The 24,595-nt window shown below is 40.3% G+C and overlaps 1 protein-coding gene across 4 annotated transcripts in view; it reads right to left on the bottom strand.

Annotated features, from left to right (window-relative positions):
* The window catches only part of LOC144521280 (arf-GAP with coiled-coil, ANK repeat and PH domain-containing protein 3-like), a 92,112-nt gene that overhangs the window by 3,197 nt on the left and 64,320 nt on the right, over nucleotides 1–24,595 (bottom strand). Inside the window, exons 11-24 of one of the 4 annotated variants that reach the window (XM_078255775.1) lie at nucleotides 19,473–19,585; nucleotides 18,974–19,025; nucleotides 18,472–18,572; nucleotides 17,193–17,304; nucleotides 15,869–16,077; nucleotides 13,075–13,144; nucleotides 12,826–12,920; nucleotides 12,526–12,743; nucleotides 11,244–11,333; nucleotides 10,413–10,511; nucleotides 9,349–9,575; nucleotides 8,031–8,140; nucleotides 5,192–5,302; nucleotides 5,027–5,088 (exon numbers count right to left, since the gene is read on the bottom strand). In XM_078255775.1, coding sequence (XP_078111901.1) covers nucleotides 5,027–5,088; nucleotides 5,192–5,302; nucleotides 8,031–8,140; nucleotides 9,349–9,575; nucleotides 10,413–10,511; nucleotides 11,244–11,333; nucleotides 12,526–12,743; nucleotides 12,826–12,920; nucleotides 13,075–13,144; nucleotides 15,869–16,077; nucleotides 17,193–17,304; nucleotides 18,472–18,572; nucleotides 18,974–19,025; nucleotides 19,473–19,585 — 1,669 coding nt within the window. Of the gene's footprint in view, nucleotides 1–3,671; nucleotides 5,089–5,191; nucleotides 5,303–8,030; nucleotides 8,141–9,348; nucleotides 9,576–10,412; nucleotides 10,512–11,243; nucleotides 11,334–12,525; nucleotides 12,744–12,825; nucleotides 12,921–13,074; nucleotides 13,145–15,868; nucleotides 16,078–17,192; nucleotides 17,305–18,471; nucleotides 18,573–18,973; nucleotides 19,026–19,472; nucleotides 19,586–24,595 lie in introns of those variants that run through there. The other 3 variants (XM_078255777.1, XM_078255776.1, XM_078255778.1) reach the window with 3 other exon arrangements.

The raw sequence follows: 24,595 nt of genomic DNA, 5'->3' as shown, positions 1-24,595 counted from the left end.
TCCATTTTAGAAGACACTGGGAGGAGTTATTGGACAAAAAAAGGGAGTCAAAACAAAACATAGGTAGCAATTAGTGTTAATATACACAGGCATATTCAGAGATGTTCACAATCTCTTACAATATTTAAAGAAATTGTACGGATAACAGTCAGAGACAGAATCTTTTTTTTGCATGTCAGAAGCAAGCAGATAAAGTGTTAGTTTTTTAGTTTATATACGCAACAGTCAACAGACACATCGTACTGTACAACACATAATCCGTCAATGGCTTGATGCAAATCATTGTTTGGTCAGTGATGACATCATCTAGGAAAGTCTGCTTTCTGTTCACTTTTGTAAGCTACAACACTAAGTACTGCACACAATAAGAAAAGGCTGCATTTTTCAAAGTGCTTTGAACCTATCACCGACAAACAAGAAGGGTGAGTGAGCTGATCTTTCGGTCGACGGCACGTAATAAAAAAAAAAATAAAAAAAATAAAAAAACATTTCACTGCTAAAGGGCTCCGGCCTGTGTGTGATTTGGCAAACTCAAGTTAAGGACTGTATGGAAATTATTAGGGGGGAAGGTGGGGGTGAAAAAAAGGAGGTTATGTATTTTTTTCTGTTTTTTTGCTGGTTTGACATTTCTTTCAAATTTAATTTAAAATGGTGAAATTTGGTGACGAAAACTATTTATTTTGAATGTAATCACCCAGTTCAGTGGAGTCACTCGCATCGGAGGAGTGAATTTGCGCAAATATCTTCACTTTGGAGTTAAACATTGGTGAACTTGAACTCGCAAATTTGCGCCGTTGACCAGTAGCTAGCTGTCTTGACCATGCAGACCATTGAGGGAACAGAGCTCATAGCTTATTAGCTGTGTCGCACCATACACTTTTATTTTAACTCCTCTGTTGGGAGTATTAACTGCTCCATTAAAAAGGTGTGGTTGCAGACAGTAATGAGACAGGTATCTATGGTACAAAAATGTCTTTTGCATAAACTGTTTGAACTTATTGTTCCATTAGCAACCGCGTTAACAAGCCTGCTAAGTGACAGTTAGCAAAAGAGTTGTTTTTTTTTTCTTTTGGTCTAAAATAAAACTAACTTCTAATTTTAGTTAAGAGAAAACTATTGTGAGCTATTGTGACCAACTGCCTGCTGCGGTTTCTGGCTAGCTAGCTTGTTAGCGGTTAGCTCTCTAGCTGCAGTAGTTAATCAACAAGTTTTGCAGGTAAATCACTAAGTATTTCATCAAGATGCACGAATGATTTTTGCCTTGCTACTTTTTGGCCTTTATTTCATAATTTTCTCGCAACATTTAGTGAAAAAACAAAAAAAGATTTAATAGTTACATCAAAATGTCAGTTTTGAGAAACTGTAGATGTGGATCTGAACAGTTAGTAAAGATTGAACATTATCTTACTAAAGGGCACGCCATTTCCATTAGCCAACAGTCGCAGTAACTTTGTTATAACAGATACTAATTCATAACAGCATTATAACAGAACAGTAACCTATAATATTATGCATTTTCAGCACAACCCAACGTGTTCTAATACAGTAGGTGAAGCAAACAATATTACGGTGACTCTGATCACACCCATCTTCATGGTCAGAAATGTGTTCTGCTGCACCCATAACCAACACCCAACAGTTATGTCACAGGGTCCCGAAATACACTTGTACATCACTGCAGCAAGAGAAGCAGTTACACCACTGGAGATGGAGAAAAAACAAGATTTTCAGGGGCTAAGTGAAGGAGAGGATCTAAATTAAATATTAATAGCCCTGGGCAGGGTTTTGCTTTTTTCAAGTCAAACATAAGGTTCAGTGCCACCATCTGAATAATTTCCATACATTCCCTTTGGATTCACGGCTACCATGAGAAAGAAAATGGTAAAAAAAAACACTTGCTGGCACTCTGAAAAAACTGTCTGTGGTCTATTTGATTTGAACTTGAACAGTCCATATCATCTGTCAAAAACAAGCAACATCTTTGGGATAATATCGTTCTTTAAGCTAATTTTGCTTCAAATAACACGTAAAAAAACCGCAGAGCTCAGTCTCATACGAGGCTGTTCAGTGCTTCAACCAACATTTTCTGGATCACTGCAATTTACCGTGAGCTACCAAGGGAGTACGACAAAAAGCACTCGACAGAACGGACATCATTTCAGAGCATAAACGGGATCATTAAATACAGTTTTCGGGCAGGCTGCCATGTTCATTGTCATCAAGCTTTTTGCACTAACCAGCCAATGGAAGACAGTGAGAGAGGGATCTGTAGTCGGTTTGCATCCATTTGTGTCCTGAATGTCATTCCATGCACTGTTTGTCATGATTTGGCAGTTTATCATATGGATATCAAACATTATTCAACAATACTACATGTCAAATATTCACATACACCGGGCACAGGAGTAAAGAAAAGCAACAGAGCGTAGGAAGACCTGGGCAACAGCCACCCATGCACTATAAACAAAGAATAAATCTAATATCGGCCTATAGTCGTGATACATCAGAATACCATAAACAAACACTTTAAAATACAAATACTGACTGTACAGTAAAACATTGTTAGTTTAGTGTCATTTATCAAAACAATGTCCATCTTCCACTGCAGCCTGCACTGCAGGATTTACTCCAAGAGATGATATACTGTATTATCAAACTGTGAGTATTGGCTCTCTTTCTCATCATGAGAATATAATACTGGCACTGTGTGTGTGTGTGTGTGTGTGTGTGTGTGTGTGTGTGTGTGAGTGCTCAGCAAAATTAAAAATCTAACAAAATATATCCAGCTTTAAAAAAATACCATCTGCATTGTTGTTCAACATAATACAAAAAAATACAGGTTATCTGTACCGAAATTATCATTGCACTATTGCTCTGGACGTTTTGGTCATAAATTAAAACAAAAAGCATTCAAACTTATACCGGAAAAAAAATAACAATAACAAGAAGGTAGTAGACATGAGAGCAAAAACTCAATTAAAATCACTGTTGGTAAGAAAAAGTGCATAATTTCGCTTTTAATTGAACATAAAAGCATTCCTTGATCAATCTCTCGATCAATACCGAGAAATGATACTTCTTCTGGGATCATTTACTCTCGGTCACAGTTATCGCAGCCAAGCAGTTTCCCCTCACCACTGTCAAAATGGAAATACAAGAGCTCCAGCGCCATTTCATCACACGTGATAAAAAACAAACAGTCATCTCAGATTTAATTGACCATGAACAGGCAAGTTCAATTGTCTGCACCACCCTGTATGAGACTATTTGGCCCTAACCGTCTGCGCTACCAAAATTGGGTACAGTTATCAAGTGGGATGAGCTGCTGGTTCTGGAAGTAATCTTTCCCATTCTGGTTTTTGTTCTAAGGAACAAAAGACGGCGCCATAGCTTCTGAATTCATCCAAAAAAGTGACCCAGAAATTAAAAGTGAGCTTGCAAATTGTAAAATCTGAATCAAAGCTCTGTGATTGGACGTTTCCTGCCGAAATGCACCTTGGGAGTCAGTTCACTTCGACCCACAAAGTTAGTTTTTTTTATACACGGGCTTGTATCTTCAACTTCTTATCAAAAGGATCAGATTTAAACATAATTTTTCTTTGAAAGATTAGTTTTTGGGCTCTAATGCCTTTAACTGATAGGACAGCTGTCACCTGGGTCTGTCCCAGGAGTTTTTCCCCGCCACTGTCGCACTAAATGCTTGCTCTTAGGGGAATTACTGGAATTGTTGGGTTATTTGAGTGTTATGATTTGATACTATAAATAAAATTGAATTGAAAATTGACCTGTAGACAGGAAAGGGGGGAGAGAGAGGGGGGGGGGGGGACGACACACCGCAAAGGGCAACAGGTTGGAATGGTAAGTAGGGTTAGGTACCCACTTAATGTGTCGACTGAAATATTTTCCCTCTGTCGCTCCGAAACGGACGTAGAAATATCGCACTCTCTCTTTCTTATTATATATTTAAGTACTTTAAAACGTTAATATATTGTTAAATTGAAATCATTTTCAATTTAAGAAAAATAACTCTATAAAACAGCCTTTCTTTGATGTCATTTTTCAGTTTTTCAAGAATCGGTTTAGGAATCGGAATCGTTTTAAAAGTACCGGTTCGGCATCGGAATCGTAAAAATCCAAACGGTACCCAACCCTAGTGGTAAGGACCGAGCCTCGGTACGTGGGGCGCACGCTCCACTAGGTGAGCTACCAGGGTGCCCCAGAACCTGATATTTTTGAATGCATTGTTTAAGGATTTAACCAGGAGAGTTTCATGCCGATGCAAGCCTGTAGAAGTGGTCACGGAACATTGTCCATGGGAAACACGAATGGGACTTTTACTTCCATAACAAGGGGCGCCCCGAAATAGCTCTTTCCCACTTTTGCACTACGATAACAATTCAAGTGACATTGATGAAATCAAAACGTGGAATTGTTGGGACAAATGAGCTGTGGCAGGTCTTTGGTTCAGAGCACCCTGTCCCCTCGAAAACCTCCAAATAAAAAGAGAATACCCTGCTGATGACTTTATCGGTGGCCTATTGATTTCTTCACAATAGTGCTGCTGGATAATCTTTATTTCTTTATTTTAAAGTGGCTAACCCTTCCCTGGCAGTCATTTCCCAACTGTGCTGTGATTGTGATTTCGGCAACCGTCAGACAAAGTCGAGTCGGTCAAATGTGACATCATTAATAGGAGGTTAGTACGGAGTTCCTGTGTGAATCCTGAGTGAGGAGCTGACTGCTTGTGGTCTAAACTCAGCCCACCGTGCTGGGGGAGAAGAGGAACACTCAAATGATTCTGATAGATCTGATGTAGAGAAGAAGTTAATCCGGTGGGTGAGAAAAACAAGCTTGAAGCTGGTCTCTCTCAGTCAGTCCCATGTTTACTGGCACCCCCTGCACTGGTTTACACTGTGGTTTAAACCTGACTGGACTTGAGTCTATCACTGGGCTATGTTGAGACAGATAAACTCCTGAATGCATTTCTTATACTGTTGCTCAGTGGGGCTGCTGGTTGGGTATTGACCTGGCTGTCCAAAGGGTCCCTCCGACTCCCGCATCTCCTCGTTCATCCTGGCCAGACGCAGCCTGAAGGGAAGAAGGAAGAGGTGTTTAAAATCATCAAAGCTGGAGAATAAAATGAAGAAAAAAAAAAAAAACTTTATTGGAACGTGTGTATAAATGAACATACAGTGTGACTATATCTGCATTGGCTTGCTGTACAGCTATACTCAAAGGGTCCTGGCCGTCCTCATCGCCGTCGTTCTGTGTCGCTCCCCGTTTTAGGAATAAACACACCTGCCTGAAAATACCAGAGAAACATCCAATCAGATCAATGACAGCGAATGCACATCCAATCGGATTGTCACGTTCAAAGGTCTGTGCCACAAACGTCTTCATCACTGACATAAAACAAATCAAAGAATTACTGCGACAGTGGTGGAATGTAACTAAGTACATCTACTAAAGTACTGTACTTAAGTACAAATGTCGAGGTACTTGTACTTTACTTGAGTCTTTTCTTTTCATGCCACTTTCTACTTCCACTCCGCTACATTTCAGAGAGAAATATTGTACTGTTTACTCCACTACTTTAATCTGACAGCTTTAGTTACTAGTTACTTTACAAATTAGGATTCTGGCACACAAAACACATGTAGTTTATAAAATACTATGATTTATTATGAATGAAACTACCCAACAATATAAGGGCCTACAAGTCCAGCTGAAATGATTAGACCATTAAACACTTAGTACTTTTAATACTTTAAGTTAATTTTCTGGACGATACTTACATACTTCTACATACGTAAGTAACATTTTCAATGCAGGACCTTTACTTGTAACAGAGTATTTTTTACAGTGTGGTATTAGTACTTTTACTGAAGTGATGGATCTGAATACTCCTTCCACGACTGCACTGTGATTCAAAGAGGCAGCTGCAGACAATGGACCTAATGCGAGAGCATTTTCATACAGTATTCTTATTCTAAATGTCTCTTAACTGCATAAACTGCTTGAAAATCACTAGTTTTAGCCTGATGAATGTCAGCTGGTGAGGTGCATGTTTGTGAGATTTGATCCTGAGCATAATCTACGCTGCTAAAATTGCCAAATAAGGCTGCCTGCTCTGCTCAGTTTGTGGGCAAGTTTCATTCACAAAAATGTCCCAAAAGCGTAAAAAACACTGCAGAGCTTCTAGTCCTGCAGTCGGTAATCAGCTGACAAAAAGTTTTTTTTTCTCTTCTTGTTTTCCCAGCTGGTCTGGACCCCTCCTCTTCCCTCCATGCATGAGTGCCCTGGTCTATGTCATGTGTGGTGATGTCTATATGTCTAAAATTACGGTCATTTTTTTCTTGTTTTCTTGTCTTTATGTTGTAAAAAATGCCTTGTGATTTCTGCTGAAACCTAATTTCCCCACGGGGACAATAAATAAACAAACAAACAAAATCCGTATAATACGACTCAAAATAATTAAACAATGTGTATGATAAATAAGCTACAGCTGCCAAAGATGTATGGTTTGACATTTGAGGCTACAAAACGTCTTTCTAAAGCAAAGACTCATATGCGATATTAGACAAGATAATATAATAGCCTACAGTTAGTGATGTTACACTCTCAGGTGCAACAGAGGATGATACTGGACAGAGACCTTCATAAAAGACCCTGAGGCAGCTGAGGGACTTCTCCAACAACTACCAAACTGTATAAGTTCATTTCAAACAAAGATTGTTTTAGTTATACATCTTATTATATTTGATTTCTGTGTCATATTTAAGATAAGATAATGAGCTTGTATTGATAATTCAAGTTTTTTAGCAGAAAAGAAATAACAGAAATAAATACAGATAAAAAGAGAAAGTAAAAAATAAATAATCTGAGGTATATAAAACAGAAATAACAAAAGAAGTAAAAGAAGAGCAATTCAAGTCAAAAATACAAGGCAAAGCGTGATTAGTAGCAGCAGTGTCAGCAAGGTATACTGTAGTATATGTGACAGCAGGGCTGTAGTACTCGAGTCCGGACTCGAGACGCTTTTCTGTTGTCTTGGACTCGTCTTGGAATTGTTGGTATTCGGACTCGGACTTGGCTCGGACTCGCCAAATATTCTAGTTGGTCTCGACCGAGTCCAGCACTATATGCTTTTGTTCTAAAGTAACTTCCTCCTTCAGAACACAACTGTTGATGAAGCGCGTTTGATCAGAAAACAGGTATTGGTTTAATTCAAAATCCATCTAGAACGGGCATCGGGATTGGTCGCCTGGTACACGCCTGGCTGCGTCATATACAGTAGGCTACCTCAATCATCAGGAAGCAATCCTTTTCATTTGGGCCACAGACACAATGTCAGTGAGCACTTTGTACAATGGATTCTTCAGGACAAGTAATAAGTTCAAGAATGGGAACATTTCCGTTTTATATTTTAAGTAAATAACACGGCCTATTTTTTTATCCTATAGTGTGTTACTCTGCACTTGCTTTTTGATTATTACAAATAATAAAGCAACGTTATTATCTTAAAGTAGAAGACTTCTCGCAACACATCAATTATGAACAGGTAAGTGAGTGGTCTTGAAGAGGATTCTTTTTTTTTTCTGTCTCGGTATTGACTGTCTCTCATTTGGACCGGGTCTTGACTTGTACTCGAACCTCTTTGGACTCGGTCTTGACTGGTCCTGGTCTTGGACTCGACAAAAGTGGACTTGACTACAGCCCTGTGTAACAGTGTCGACTTTAAGGCATTACAATTGTTAAGTCAAGTGTCTTCCCCCTGTGAAGAGGCAGACTATCTGTTGATGACTCCGTATGGACCACTCGTGATTTTCCGTTTATACCTAAGAGGAAATTTTGGGTATGAGAACATTGGTAAATGTCACCACTTCGTGCGGTATGAGTGGATCTTGCATGAAGCCCATTGTGCCTTCAACAAAGCATGTTTTATTGAAATTGAAACTAAGTGCGATGTGGTTACAAGCGCTACAAATGCAGCCTGGAGTAAACAGCGAACTCCCAGCCCTGTGACTCACCCTGTGTGTCCCAGATATGTAGCATGATGCAGGGGGCCCCTCCCTCTCGCGTCCCTTTGGTTGACGTCAGCAGCGTTCTGGAGCAGGAACTCGCAGGCGATCAGTGAACCCTAAAATAAAGCAACACCACCAGTTTGCAAGACTCTGACAATGAAATATTGCTATTCATTTTTAGCAGTAAACACTACTTAAAGATGGATATTCACACATTTCCAGCTGTTGACGTGCTGTTTTGATGTGGTTTGGAGGGAATTGATCTGTGCACAGTCAATCATTTTTAATACTTAGTCTAAATCAACGTGGTTAATGTAAACTCATTATCCACTGAATACTGCAAAATGTCCCCGAAACAGACAAAAAACAAAGATTTTCTGCTTGCTGCTCTCTCCCACTTTTAAAAGTATTATCGGCGTCTGAAACAGACTACAAAAATCTCTTCCTCCTCTTTGGCATCCATCCTAAAAAAACATCCCTCATTGGCCTCACTGACCACAACATTAGCATGAGGGATTTTATTTAATGCAAGTACTCCCAGCAATTTGGTATTGTACTTCCATAAAGCCTTAAAAAAATAAAGAACGGTCAAAATCAACGCAGTAGAGGATGAGATATCCTGACTTTTAGGCTTTGGTATGGGTCAAGCTCGAAAACACTGCATCCTACATTTCCCACAATGCACCTCAATAACGTCTTACAGTTCTAAACATCCTCTCTGACTGGTAAATCCCAATGAACTTCAAACTCGCTACCAGTTTGTAACACAGGCTTTCCGATAAGAATTTTAAGTCTCTAAGCCCCAAGCAGAGATAATCCTGAAGACATTAGGGCTACTTGATTATGGAAAAAAATCATAATCACGATTATTTTTGGTCAATATTGAAATCACGATTATTTAACACGATTACTCAGACTTTGGGAAAGATGTTGCATTTATTGAATTTAGGAAACTGAAATTTCCCTTAATCCAAAATACCTTTTCCTGTTTTTCTCTTTAACAACACAAGACAAAATACTGTGCAAAATAAATGCTTTTCTCAATTACTCTGTTTTTGTGATCATTCGGAGCCAAAATCGTAATTGCGATGAGAATTCTATTTTTGCACAGCCCTAGATGACATCACTAGGGTTATTTTGCTAGACTTGACAAAGCTCCTCGAGACGTTAAACAACGGTTTCCACAGGTTGAGACGTGCTCAGAGCTGACCTCGATGTCTTCACGTCTTTGTTCCGTCACTAAAACCTGAACTGAGATGCACAGATCTGATGCTTCTTATTGGGACTCATTTCTGGCCCCCGCCCAGGCACCTGACTGACTCACCCCGATCACGGCCTGTATGAGAGGCGTCTTTCCTTCGTCCTCATCGTTGACCAGGTTGACATCGGCCCCGTGGGCTAGGGCTTCAGCCATGACGGGCAGGTTGCGGGCTTTGGAGGCCTTGCAGAGCAGCGCTCCGGGATGAAGGTCCCTCATGTCCTCTGGGTCCGACGTCTCCGGCTCCGCCTCCAGCTCAGCTTCCCCGCTCGAGTCCTCCGACACCTCACACTCTGAGGACAGGTTCAGGACACTCAGCACTCACAGGACCAGTCTGGTATAAAGTACTTGAAAGCACAGATAGTCCGATACCATTTTTTGATTGATTTTTTGACTGTATGTACAAAAGTATCAAAAGTTATTTTCTGACATTAAATGTACTTAGAAGTAGGGGGGGTCATTGTCTGTAATGTTGGCGGCAGAGCCTTCTTTAGTTTTGGCAATCTTTGTAGGAGCAAACGATTTGCCAAACCTGCTTTTTCTGCAGTCTAACAGATTTCTTCTGATTTTATTTTGTAGCAACGAGTAACAAAGATGCTCAGGAGGAAATGTATCGGGGTAAAAGTAAACGTTTTTTAGAAATATAACTAACAAAGTAAAGTACAGATACGAGAAAATTCTACTTAACCCTCATGTTGTTCTCGGGTCACATTTGACCCGTTTTCAAAGTTTTTTTATATCAGAAAATATGGGACGTCGATAAAGCGCCGAAAATGTAACAACAAAACACAACAAAAAGTTGAAAAGCAACAAAAAAAACGATGAAAAAAAACAGTCAAAACCGCAAAAAAAGGCGTCAAAAATAAGCACCCAAAACATTGAAAAAGTGACAAAAACATTGGGAAAAAGTGGGAAAAAAAACAGTCAGAAAAAGCGATTAAAATGTTGAAAAAAGTGACAAACATTGAGACAGGGACAACAAAAGTGTTTTTTTTCATGGTTGACGGGAAGACAACACAAGGGTTAAGTACAGTAACGAAGCGCTGCCTTGTTGTTACATTACAACCCTGCATGTGACATTAATTCCACACTGTGGACCGTCTGTGAGACATTCCTCCAACGGGACTCACCCTCTGTGACGCTGTCCACCACAGAGCCAAACACCAGGATGTCTGTGCTGCCGTCTGTGCTGCCTCCCAAGCCGCTGTCGCTGCTCAGGCCTGCCGGACCGGGAGACGCCACAACATGGACACATTAGTTACCGCTGTCTCTTTCGGGCTCATCAGAATCGTTAAAAGCAACAGAACTAGGGCTGCACGATGTATCGTCATCGTGATACCAACTGGGGCAATAAACACAACGCGATAGGCTGCCACATATCGTGACAGTGGTGCATTTTAGATATTTTTTATTTATTCATTTTATTTGTTAGGGACCATGTACAATTTTTAACATAAATGTTGCCATTTGATGCATTGTACCAAAGTTAGCCTTAGGCTAATTTACATCTGCAGTCCCTAGGCAGGGCACAATTTAAATCAAACAGTAAAAACAGGATAATGTCACACACACACACACACACACACACACACACACACACACACACACACACACACACACCTGTTCAGCACCATAAATAAAATATTTAAATATTTAATCCAATGTTCAATTTGTTCAATAAAAGAATGTTGGAAGTTATTTCCTTTTGTTGTATTTTAGCAAGACGCAGAAGACTGAAAGCAGCATATATGTATAACTGAGTACACTTTAATATCCGTTTATTGATCGCAAGCAATATCGTCATTGCGATATTCAACAGCGTTATCGCACATCACATATTTTCCTCATATCGTGCAGCCCTACATAAAATCATGCAAAACAGAGACTTGATTCGAGCCTCTCATTGTCTATAGTCAAAGGCATGAGTACAAAATAGTAAAAAAAAATAGTGAGTGGCTTACTTCGAGGCCCAGATCCTGTGTCAAAGTAGGAGAAGAGAGAGTCCAGCTCATCAGGACAAAACAGGGAGTCTCGTCTGAACTTAGCAGCTGCTGTGAGACAAACACAAGGAACTGGTTAGAACACCAAAGAAAATCTGTTGTCTAATATAATGGCAATGGCAATAATCACTGGATCACTGTGATACTGAAGAAAACTTAAAACGTGATGATTCTCAGTTAAGTTCTGGAGTTACTAGGAGCACCTTTTCCCTTTTGTATTTATAGACTGTTACTCATGATGGATATGGGGGATAATGATGTATGTGTATCATGTCTGTGTGTTCAGATTTGACCCAGTTATGACTCAGAGAAGGAATACAATTTGTGGTACAATTGTGGCAAACAAGCACTTCACTGACTCCACGAGGTGTGTGCCACAGCCACAACTGCTGGCCGTGTTGAAAACCGGCCAAGTCAGCAGGAGCAAACTACAATATCTAACTTCCTGTTGAACACCTGCATGCACCTGTCCCATTCACCGCATGCAGTATCTTTGCTTCAAGTCTCTAGCTCCGCAACCGCCCATTCAACTCTATTGTACCTCACAGTACAACAGAGTACAATCAGTACAAAAACCAAATCATTTTTAAATTTGGTTAATGTTGTAAACATTTAAGCAAGGATGAGGATACAGTTTGGCATTTCTGGCTAGGAAAACCAGGTGATTAGGGCTGTGACTTGAATATATTGAAATACATTAGAGCAGGGTGAGAAAGGGGAGAGAGAGCGAGAGAGAGAGAGAGAGGGGGGGGGAAGACATGCAGGAAATCGTCACAGGTCGGAGTCAAACCCTGGACCTCTGCGTCGAGACATAAACCTCTAAATATATGTGCGCCTGCTCTACCCACTGAGTCAACCCGGCCACATCAATATGGATTTTAAACCAGAGAAAATAAGTATTTACTAAGTAACGTTACCTGAATTTAATAAAACATTTTTGTGAAGTGTGTTTGTACTTTAATAACATAAAATAAATAAAATATTTGTTGCATTTGCATTTAGAGCTCTTAGGCTATGAATCTAAAAGTACAAAATAAAGTCAATTGAAACGTTGCCCACGCAAAATATTTATTAATGACGTTAAGGGAAAGAATTTAATCCTACGAAAGGTCGAGAAAGCATTTAAGACCTTTATAAACAAAATTCAATACTTTTAAGGCCTTTTTGTTGCAAAGTTGAAACCCATCTTAAATAAAAAAAAATCACTAGAAAGCTCCATTCCTAACAGACACGAGTCCAGTACCTGAGGAGAGGGTGGACGGCGAGGTGCTGCCAGGCTCTTGTCGGTATCTTCGCCGTGTTTTGGGTACCATGGTGGCACTGTTGTGTCTCCGACACTTCTTCACGCTCCACCGCCGCTCAGACTTCCTCTCTCCATTAATGAGGATCTCTGTGGAGCCCAGCTTCTTCAGGAACTTCTTCTCGACGTACTTCGCTTTAATCCAAGCCTCCTTCTCCTGCCTGCAACGGACCACGCAACACATGAGAGACTTGTAGTGCTCAACGGTAACAGATTTCAATACTATATTTAAAGAACTCCTACCTTGAACTGGACGGTAATGGTTTCTTTAGACCTTGTTCTTGGTATGAGCCTTCATAGATGTGGTTGATGACACTGTTTCCAAGCTCACACATTAACTACAAAGCAAAGACAAAAAAGATATTATTTACTTTTTCTACAGAGCCAGGCTAGCTGTTTCACACTGCTTCCAGTCTGTATGCTATGCTAGGCTGACCGTCTCCTGGCTGTAGCTTCACATTCAAATAAGAACAGTGCTGAGACAAACCGTACCTTTAATAATTCTGGTTCCCATGAGTCTAGTGTGAGTGAGCGAACCTTCGAACAGTGAACTCCGAGACTCCTGCAACAAAAAAAAACACATTTTAAGTAAAGAAATATGCCGTCTTTATGTCCTGCAGTTAAACAATTTCGAGGTGAAGGTGAAATAATTGTACTTTGTTGGGACCAAATATTTTTCTAGTCATCGTTCTATTATCTTTATTGTTGCTATAATTGCCGCTGTGCTGTAAATTATAGAGTGTGGTCTAGACCAGGGGTCTTCAACATTTTTAAAGCCAAGGACCCCTTATCTGAGAGAGAGATGGAGCAGAGACCCCTTATTACATATATTAATAGTATAAAATCAAGTTGCATATTAAACTGGGCCTAAAATACCGCGTGGGGCGGCCAAAAGCCTTTATACATACCTTTTTAGTGCATAGAATACTAAGCTATTAAAATAATTGCTGGTATGATTTTATAAATCATGTTTTAATGTTAAAACAAAATACACGTGGCACAGTGAATCCTTAGGATGAACTGTATCTGTGGATGGCTACCTTAGTGAATTCCTTATCTACGTATACGCCAGTAAGCCTATCATCAGTGTGGGTTTTTTTGTCCACAAATAGGCTGATTTACGTTTGCTAATATAATATGTTGGCTTCATGTTAAGACATTTTTTATTTATTTTTGAAATTCAAAAGCTGCAAATAAACTCCCTTCATTCATTCTGCCTGATAATGGTCTAATACCGAAACGTTGCTGTTCAATACATTTTTTGCAAGTTAGACCGTGTGCGGGAGTTTCTCTGCAACTTTTGACCTACTTATCCCCCTCCGACACACCGGTCTCACGTTATAGATCTGCAAAGTATTTTTCTGTACTAAAAAAAAATTAAACTTTCAAAGAATTAACAATAATTTGGCGGCCCCCCTGCAGTAACATCGAGGACCCCCCTAGGGGACCCGGAACCCACTGTTGAAGATCTCTGGTCTAGACCTACTCTATCTGTAAAGGGTCCTGAGAGAACTCCTGTTATGATTTAATACTATTAAATAAAGTTGAATTGAATTGACTATAAGGCGGACCAGATGGTGGCCATCAGAAGGAAACAAGAGTAGTTTTCTTTTTTTTTGACATGAAAGTTTAAGAAATGAGTCATACACTAAGGTGTTGTACTGTATGGTGACCTGGTCTGTATTTCTGCAAGGATGTAACATCCCAAGAGTTTTATCCTGAGGGAAATGAGAAGAGCTCCTAATGTCATGCAAATCACTACGTTCCACCGATGAAGCTGTCTGGTATCCAGGCAACAGTGGCACACCAGGGGAAAAAAGAACTACACACACCGATACTGTGTTGCTCCTCTTTGTTGCCCTGCATTGAAACAAGATGTGTGATCTCACTGTGAGAGGACGAGCTCCGACAGGGAACATGAATATTCAACAGGTGGAAACACACAGGGATGGGGTTTGGGATACATGCAACTTCAAAATAACACACACAAAGTCCAGGGTATTCTTTTTTTAAACTGGGAGCTTGATAAGTGTGTCGAAACGGAACATGACATTTGGATGAGGATGTTCACCGGGATCTGACACTGAATTAAACCGTTCAATGGCTTCGCTGTGTGTGTCTTAGCTTCTTCATCTTCTCACTTCATCTCCCTCAATGAAAACTCTCAATCAAAGCCTGATTCAATAAGCAACGTACCACACTTTAATCCCTTTAGAAGTGTGTGTGTGTGTGTGTGTGTGTGTGTGTGTGTGTGTGTGTGTGTGTGTGTGTGTGTGTGTGCAGTGGTGGAAGAAGAATTCAGATCCTTTACTTAAGTAACAGTACTAATATCAAACTGTAGAAATACTCTGTTACAAGTAGAAATACTCTGTTAGAAGGAGAAGTCCTGCATTGAAAATGTTAATTAAGTGAAAGTATGTAAGTAATGTATCATCAGGAAAATGTACTTAAAGCTTTAAAAGTAAAAAACCCTCCCATTTTAGAAACTGGAAACGATCCAAACTGTTCTGTCAATCAACTAAGTGTTTAATGGTCTAGTCATTTCAGCTGGACTTGTAGGCCATTAAATTGTTGGGCAGTTTAAATAAAACATTGTATTTTATAATACTACATGTGTTTTGTGTGCAAAACCCATAATTTGTAAAGTAACTAGTAACTAAAGCTGTCAGATTAATGTAGTGGAGTAAAAAGTAATACATTTCTCTCTGAAACGTAGTGGAGTAGAAGTAGAAAGTGGCATGAAAAGTACCTTTTGTACAATTTGTACTTGAGTGAAGTACTTGAGTAAATGTACCTGGTTACATTCCACCACTGTGTGTGTGTGTGTGTGTGTGTGTGTGTGTGTGTGTGTGTGTGTGTGTGTGTGTGTGTGTGTGTGTGTGTGTGTGTGTGTGTGTCAGTGTGTGAGTCAGAATGTGCTCTGTGCCTTTAACAGCTCCCTGTAAGAGACAGTTGGCACCCCTTCCTGTCTTCAGTGCCAGTGGCCACACAGCAACATTGCCAGTGGTGGAAGAAGTATTCAGATCTTTTCCTTAAAGTCCCCCTCCACTCTGGTTTTGCTAACTGTTACTTTACTTTAATGTTGGAGCTTCACTGTGCACATTTACGTACGTATGTTTGATAACTAAAGGACTGAATTAGTTGCCTCATTCTGTCAGATGGTAAATATCTATCAGAATGGCCTACCTCCTCTATAAATATAGTTCAAAGTAGGGGTAGCTCATTCTGTTGAATTTCTTTTTTTAGATTCATCTGAAAGATACAAACGTTTTTCTTGGACTCTAACCTGTGGATGCCGGAGCACTCGATACACAGCAGGATTCCCAGGTTGATGGAGGCCCAGCGCGGGTCGGCCTGGCCGCAGTCGCAGCACTGCTGGTTCCCCGGCAGGCACTGGATCCGCTGCAGGATGCTCTCCCCGCGCCCGCTGCGCTCCCGCGGCTCACTGGCCGAATCGATGCTGCTGGTGGACGGAGAGGCGGTTCTGTCCAAATGCTAAACATAAACACACAAAATAACCCATTCATTAGGATTTCCAAAAGCAATACCACCCTATTCAAAATAATCTATTAAAACAAATGAGATATAACAAGACAATTAGTGAGCTTTAGACGTGCTGCCAGATTTTCTTTTCACCGTTGGACCGAGCCAGGCTAGCTAGAGTACGTTACCTATCCACTCAGGGAAATTGTTAAATTGCAGTTGCTCACAGTCAAATTTAAGACAAAATAAGAGTAAGAAAAAAAGTGTTTAAAGTAACAGCTAAAGTGCAAGAAATAAAAAGTAAAGTAAATATAAAGTAAGATAAGTTAAAAGGTTTAAAAAGATGTTTTTTTTTCATACAATGGATTATACAAATGCTATTGAACATAAATAAAATACAGTGTGAACATAAGCAGCAGCAGCAGCAGCAGCAGTGAACAAGTGGCTGAAACATGTCAGGCTACAATGTCAGATATTACACATGTAACTATTGCACCAAGTAATTATATGCACATAATTGTCAAAATATATTTACATAAAGTACAAGTAGCTCATAATTATACATAAAGAGGGCTGTACTCGACATTCAAACAAATATTTGCTATGTAAAGATATAGTGGAGTAATGGCGTCCTGAGCAGAAAATGAAGTCACATTAACTTCTTCCACTCTGTGTTTTGATAGCCAGTCTGGCCGTGAGTGCATGTGAGTGCCTTGAGCGTCGGTATCAGACGCCGAGGGCCATAACAAAGCGTCGGTATTTCGGTATTTGACAATTTGGGGAACGGTCTGTGAGAGCTGTGTGGAGGCAATCCCAGACCTTTTTTTTTTTATTTTATTTTTATTTTTTAATATATCGAGTACAGCCCCTTTAAGTACAGCACTTGATTGGTGTACTTTACTTTCCAACACTGCACCAATGCAATACAACTGTTATAAACAAGCTTTTTAACATGTCTGTATGTGCTTTATAGATAGATGCTGTTCATAGTGCTATGGTCTACAGTAGAGTGTGTGCATTGGTGGTAGTGCAAAAAGTGAACAGTGCAGCGATTGAACAATGCAATAGCTTATTATTAAATATTAACTATGACTATGAAAAGACAAGAACCATGACCTGGGGCATACCTCTATGTAGTAGGTGTCTGGGCTCTCTCTGTAGGCCGAGGCAATGCTAGCTTGAACTGCCTGAATCCACGCCTGCCTTAGCTTCTCAGACTCAGCCTGAAGCATACAGCTCCTGTAAAACAGACAATCAAAGTGGCATAACCATCATGAATCATGCTCCTCCTGTACAGATCTGCATAATCTAGTGCGAAATGCCAAACAAACACTGTATGTAAAAAGGAAAGTTTTCTTCTGTATATATATTCACAGGTTTCACACTGATTCAGATGTATTGCCAATTCTTTAAGAGTGACAATAAAATGACTACAACCGTTAGTCATGGACTTACAACCGTAGTTTCACATATAAGTTAAAGAAGTGCTGCGAGGATTTACTAAAGTACAATTAAAAAGATAAAATAAAAATAAATAGTCCACAAGCATGCAAGCAGCAATGTGAGGGGGAGCGTATCTATGTTCCCAGGGTCCTTTGCTCCCCAGCTCAATATCCTCCTATTACGACACATTAACGGGCCTTTCAAGGGTTTTATGTTCTCAGCAATGCTTTTGCCCTTGGTCGAAGGTTCAATGTATTTTATTTTCCCTGGGTCAAGATGTTGAAATTACCCACCTACAGCTGAAAGCCTACTGATGTTATACTCCACAGTGGCTGAACAGATTATTATCGTCCATGTTTTTTTGCAATAGACCTTTTTCACGGCAGACATGTTGACATGTCATAGTAGGAAAAGCACAGGTGTATTCAAAACCATTAATGATGGCTGCATTCCACTTAGGAGAGGCCCTGGTGTTGTGCATGCTGACTCACTGAACTAGCTTACTGGGACACTTGATGGAATCGAGCCATCGTTAAGGTTATCAATTTCAAATGTCTGCTGTGAAAAAGGTCCATTTGAACGCACCAATCTCTGACAATGTTAATGTAATGTTTGTATCAAGAACTTAGGACCCTGGAAATGTAGGGATGAACCCCTGTGAGGGTATTCTCAGGCACATCGTAGATTTGAGCTAAATACTAATGTTAGAATGCCAACATGCTGATGTTTAGCAGGTATAATGTTTGCCGTGTTCACCATCTTAGAGCTATGATAACTAGCGCTAAACACAAAGTACAGCTCTGTGTGATGGGTTTGCAGGTATTTGGTCAAAAACCAGACAAGTTAAAACTTTGATCCGATGATGGCCCCAGATGAAAAGTGAAGACATTACAACGCACCCTCTGGGGAACATGACACTATTAACCAAATTGCATGTTGATCCATCCGACAGCTAAGTCTTACTTGGAGGGGGAGACGACCTCGAAGCAGAACCTCCTCTCGATGTCCTCACACGGTTTAACAGAGCACAGCCGGAGGTCCTCCACCACCACCGTCAGAGAATCCTGCTAACACACAAACAACCTACTGTATCATTCCTCTGCTTATCAGAAAGACCCCTAAACACAACACAAACATAAAACAGCTGTTCCTCCTCGATAAGATATGTCTTTTCTGGAAGTTGGAAGCCTCAGAGTACCACGCACACAGACACACACACACACACACACACACACACACTTCAGAGAAAAAAAGACCTACGGCGGCTCCAGATTAAGTATTCAGATATCAGCAGAGATCTCTTGACTCACAAACACGCAGTCGATTAATTATAACTAATAATTAATAAAGATTACTATAACCTTAAAAGACATTCAATGGCCCCTCTCCATTAAAGTTGCACTCAACCTCTTAGAGCCCACTTAACCCCTGGGAAAGATGATAGCTCCTAGCTATATGGACTTGCCTTGAGCTTCTTCTGATAGACCAGCTGACTGTTCTGTATGGAGAACCACCGTCTAGAGAGAGAGAGAGAGAGAGAGAGAGAAAAAGGGGGGGTGATAAATAACTTATTTTAGATGGCTATCCTTCAGCGGCAGCGCGCAAAGCTAAATCACAAGCGTCGAGTGAAATGGGTTTTGCTCTTTGCAATTCAACATTGTGACTATGTGAGATTCATTTATTACACTGCTTAACATCCCAGCCTGACTAACCTCCCGAATCTGCCACAGAGGGACACAAATCTGCCAAAACAAATGACAAACTGAGGAAATAGCATGCACAGTAACCATCCAGTCTATTATATTACATTGCAGTATATCACTTGTATGTATATGAGTAAATCCCTCAATTTAAAGTTGTAAATTAATACAACTTCTGTGATAAGTGTTTTTCCCCCATCAGTTCACAGTGTATACTAATGTGATATATTACAGTATATAAAGATGTTTTGCCATCTTAGCTACCTGTTCCAGGTCTTAAAGGCATTGCTGGCCCTCTTGAACAAGTAGCCCTCCATCACCACACCATTAGGAGCATCCACGTTGAACTCCACCTTAGAGTCGTCATACGAAAAGTCCTGAAGGAGAAGACAAAGAGAGACTTAAGACCCCAAATGAACCCTGGCTTTCATACAAAAAGGTTGACAACAAACAGGAGGAAAAAAAACAACCTTTTTGTTGTAGAGAAGAGGTCGCATGCGTGCTGTTCCTGGAATACCAGTAGCATTCAATGTGCACTGTACTGTAAATACAGTCCATTAACCAACCAAATCATCATACTGTACACCCTGCAATCATGCAGAAACTATCATGTGTAAGTCCATGTATTCATAGGAGGTTGCGTGCCATTTTTCTGCGTGGCACACTGGGGCATTTTGTAACTCAACAGATGCGAGTGTGACGCAAATTATTACATAAACAGAGTGTGACTCAATTGAAATTAGCCTACAACCTTTTCATGACTTAAAGCATGACACGTAGCCCTTTAATGCTAAACAACAGAAAGTGGTAAACATGTATTTAGGGGTTAGTGTAGCGTCATTCCTAATTCTTTGCATTAACCTACATCCTGGACTATACACCTGCCCATTGCACATATATTACTATATATTTTTGCACATTCTGCACTAAACCATTCAGCCGCTTAACAACAAACAGCTATTTTGTACATACTTGTTTCTGTATTTATTGTTTATTTCATATACATGTTCAATATGTTTGTTTATGTATGCACCGCCAACGCAAATCCCTTGTAAGTGCTACTTACTTGGCAATGAACCCTTTTCTGATTCAGATTTTTCTGATTAAAGGTTTTTAGGAAGTGCAAAAACATCATGCGCGTTTCATGCGAAGGAAGGAAAGTATGACACAGTATGTCCTGAGACTACTAATTAGCTACATTTTAGAGGTAATATAATATGTAGTAGGGACAGAACATTAACTTATCCAAAATTGAATTTCAACATCACATGCATGCAGCCCTGAGAATAGACCCCACTCCTGTCTTCCCGGACTCAACTGAGGCTGGACGCATAAAAAGCAGAGATGTATCGGTATTAAAAGAAAAAAAAAAGTACCCGAGAATATATGAAAATGTCTGCAGAAGTGACCCAAATAAAGATCTTTAATCACTCTCCTGTTTCATAACAGGGTGTGTGCACACGCAGCAGCTCCCAGCACACCATTAACTACTTATTGCATGTTTGCATAATAGAACGACTCGCTGTTCTAGTCTAATACTACGCAACATATGCAAGAATTCAACCTTTTTGTCCACACGATTGCATTTTCCTATGCTCATTCCTGCCAGTGTGCATTAGATAACACTTATTTAAACATGCAAACATTTTGCATTGATCATTACACCTGGAAACGCCACACATTTTCCTATTTTAATGAGACTGTGCAGAGTGAAAGTAATGGTAGGGAGTCAGAGAGAGAGAAAAATAAAGAGAGCACGTAGGTTGTGATAGAAAGCCTTTAACAGTGAGTTTCAGCAGTACAACTACTCTTGCTTTACACTACCTAGACGTGTCTCTAACGTCATGACAACGATAACGAAACAAGGATAATCACTCCTGAAATAAAGTTGAATATTATCCTACACTAAAATAACAAAGATAAAATTGGAATGTAAATCAACCCACCAAACTGTGGTCCCAACGGCAGAGGATCTTCATTTTCAAACGTCTTGTGTGTTCCAACAACATTGAAAAGCCCCAAAAATTTAAAAGAGACTCCTGAAAACCAGATCCCTCAGAGCAGACGCATGTCTGCCTTCACTCTCTCACAGCGGAGGTTAACGCACGCTGCAGCAAGTGCGTCATTCCAACACTGACATGTGTGCCCTCCGCTACAGCCACCTGCCTGCCACCCTGTGAGCCTCAGGATTAGGACTCATTACCATACAGCTGCCAATGTATGCGTGGCAGGCCACTGTGGAAGAACAGTGGACTACACTACGCAGTACTAGTAGCTGCTCTCGACCCAAAGATAAGCAGGCTGCTTTGGCACTTTGGTGTCTGCTTCAGTTTTTACAGCTCCTTAAACACACCTCCCTCTCTGAAGAAGGTGGGAGTTTCAGTCCCTCTGTTGACCCAGAGGAAATATATCTGGCAGGCTGCCCAGATCACCAAACAAACACTACTCAGGGTTTGATTTATTAATAATAATAATAATAATAATAAAAGTGCACGCTTTAGTAACCTTTTCATTTTTTATCAAATAAGTGACACATCAGACGACTAACACATCATACCACTGTACTTGTTTTGTCACATCTCAAAAAAAGTGACTTTTATTAGTATCGCCTGATTTAGCGACTCCACTCTACTCACAACTGCAATCCCTGCGACGCAACTTATCCGATCTGTAGGAAGTCGATGCAGCTTACCTTCAGCTGCCAGTCAGATGCATCTCTTTTTTGAATACACCACCACAAACACGGGAGGCATCGCTGAAACAAGATGCGCACTGGGCGGTACTCTGCAATCTCTCAAGCCTACAACAAAGAGCATCTATTTTTAATGATGCAACGTCACACGCAGCAACCGAACATGAGTGAATTATTGAACGAGATGGGAAACCGAGACTTCCAAATGTTTGCAAGCAAGTGGGCAAATTGCTGCAGAAGAAACACTGGATGATGCAGATGGAATGTCCTGATGCTTTATCCACCTGCTGCTGCTGCTGGACGTGGGTCCACCAACAGGCTATTGCTGCAGAGCGCCAACGCCAAATGGTGAGCCCAGTCGGTAGCACTGATTACTCAGTCTGCCGTGATGTGTTTGTTTATCTTCTGCATAGTCTGAATCAACGACAATTTTCCTGCTTGGTTCTTTCAGGGAATGATTGTAAAGATTTACAAAGAACATGTTTACAGCATTTACTATCTAACTGGGATGTTTTAGTACCAATTGGACAGTTAACTTCATTTAATATTGTACGTGGTGTTTTCTTTTGCGGGGTGCAAATGTTCCACTAAAACAAGTTCCTTTCCGAGACTATTTAGCAGAGCCACCGTCGCTGTGTCCGGAGCTTTGCGCCACCCAAGAGGATTGTGATTGGTTTAAAGAAATGCAAACATCGCAGAATGTATGTGTGGTGTAGCCAGACCTTACTCCACAACGCTATGGAGTAGAGCCCGACCGATAAAGGATTTTTAACGCCGATATCGATACAAACATTTGGTGATTTAAAAATCTGATATTCAAATATATCGGACGATATATAATATATATATATTTAAAAAATAGTCTTCCCCGTCTCCAGGATTCTTCTGTGTCTCCTTATCACTACAAGCTTTCATCTGTTACAGATCGGCTTTACAGCTTCTTGCCAAACATACCTGCCTGACATCTGCATAGCCGTCTTCAACTAATCCGGTCGACTTTATTACAAAAGGTACAAAAGCCCCAAAAAGTCTTTTCAAATACCAGACATTGATCATGTGAGACAATAAATGGTCCACAGGGGTATGCAATTGATTTATAGTACCAACATGAAGGAAATAACCACAAAAAAACCCCAGCTCAAACTAATTGTAAAATGAGATTCACAACAACATTCCTCGGGAGCAAATGTGCACACAGATCTCTCTATGTTCAGCTGGAAATATGGTCTAATGAGCTGGGTTAGAGTGCAAAAGGGATGTAAAGAACTCATTAAGCACTCAAGACGTGACGTTTCTTCTCCTGATGACCTCATCTAACGAAAGTAAAAATAAATGTGTTAATCGTCTACATAGTGTAGCAACCGCTGCACCTCATGTCTTTCTCTTCTGAAGGAGGAGAATATCAAAACAGAAAGAGAGCAAACAACTTCTGGGGCAGCTTTTGCTTTTCCACAGCAAGGAATTCCGTGGGAAGTTTTTCTGACTACTATGATATCATTTTATTTGAGCTGCAATGATCAAGAAAAAAAATGAATCGGCAGCTATTTGGATAATTGATACCGCTGTAGCTATTTTTCAGGCAAAAATGCCAAACATAGCCTGGCTCCGCCCTCCTACGTACTTTTTTCATTTTCCTTCTGTACAAATGAAATGTACGAGAGTCTGGTAGGACCAGGCTCTGCCAAACACTAGCTGGTTACGGCTTTTTCAAATGGGAGAATTTCATAGTTTTCATTGTCTTATATGACAGTGCTCTGAATATCTTTGGGTTTTGGACTGTTGGCTGAATAACACCAGAAGCTTGAATACATCTCTTTGCGTTGTTGTAAATTACAATGACTATTTTACAGACAACCTAAATGAATTCATAAATGAATCAAGAAAATAATATGCAGATTAATTGATAATGAAAAATACGGGGAGTATGTAGTACTGCTGATGTAAACGTAGAAATGTAGAATAGCAGGAGGAGCCTTGAGACTGCCTTGAACAGGACTCCTCCATTAAATCTGCCGTTAAAAATAAATGGCTCTGGCATTTCGATGCTTTTCACTGCACGGTGCTCGCAGCCAGTAATAGTGACAGTTGAAGCACTTTAACTCCCTTTCTGCTCTCCTGGTTTCTTTTGCTTGCACTGAGTAAAGACTGCCCCTCCTTCCCCCCCGGTGTAAGTTTACACAAGGCTTATTTCACATGCTCGACGCGATGAGGAAGAAAAGAAACATGGGGGGAATATCTCTCTTTAAAAGAAAGGAGAGAAGGATAACAAAGTAGGGCATGCTTTTCAAAAGCAGCGGAGAAGAAAGATTACAAAATACCGTCTACATTGTTTTGCGTTTCAAATGTTTCAGAGTCAGAATGAGAGGAGTCTATTTCATCTAGGTCAGGACACTGCAAGTGCCCCTTCGCAATAGGCAGAGGTGGAAGAAGTACTCACATCTTGTACTGAAGTAAAAGTAGCAGTGCCACAGTGAAAAAATACTCTGTACTCTTCTCTGGTGACTCGGACTTGGACTCCAACTCGACGGTTAGTGTCTCGACAACACAAGTCAAAGTCCTGCATTCAAAATCTTACTAAATAGAAGTACAAAAGTACTGGCGTTAAAGTACAAAATATTATACTCAGTACACAGAATGGCTCAGAAAAATGTATATTAAATCTTTGGATTGATGCATTCATATGTAGCAGTTAGTA

The sequence above is a fragment of the Sander vitreus genome, chromosome 7 (genome assembly GCF_031162955.1).
Source record: "Sander vitreus isolate 19-12246 chromosome 7, sanVit1, whole genome shotgun sequence".
NCBI lineage: Eukaryota > Metazoa > Chordata > Actinopteri > Perciformes > Percidae > Sander > Sander vitreus.
Note: the sequence above shows the minus strand (reverse complement) of the source record. Positions and strands in the feature narration are given on the sequence as shown.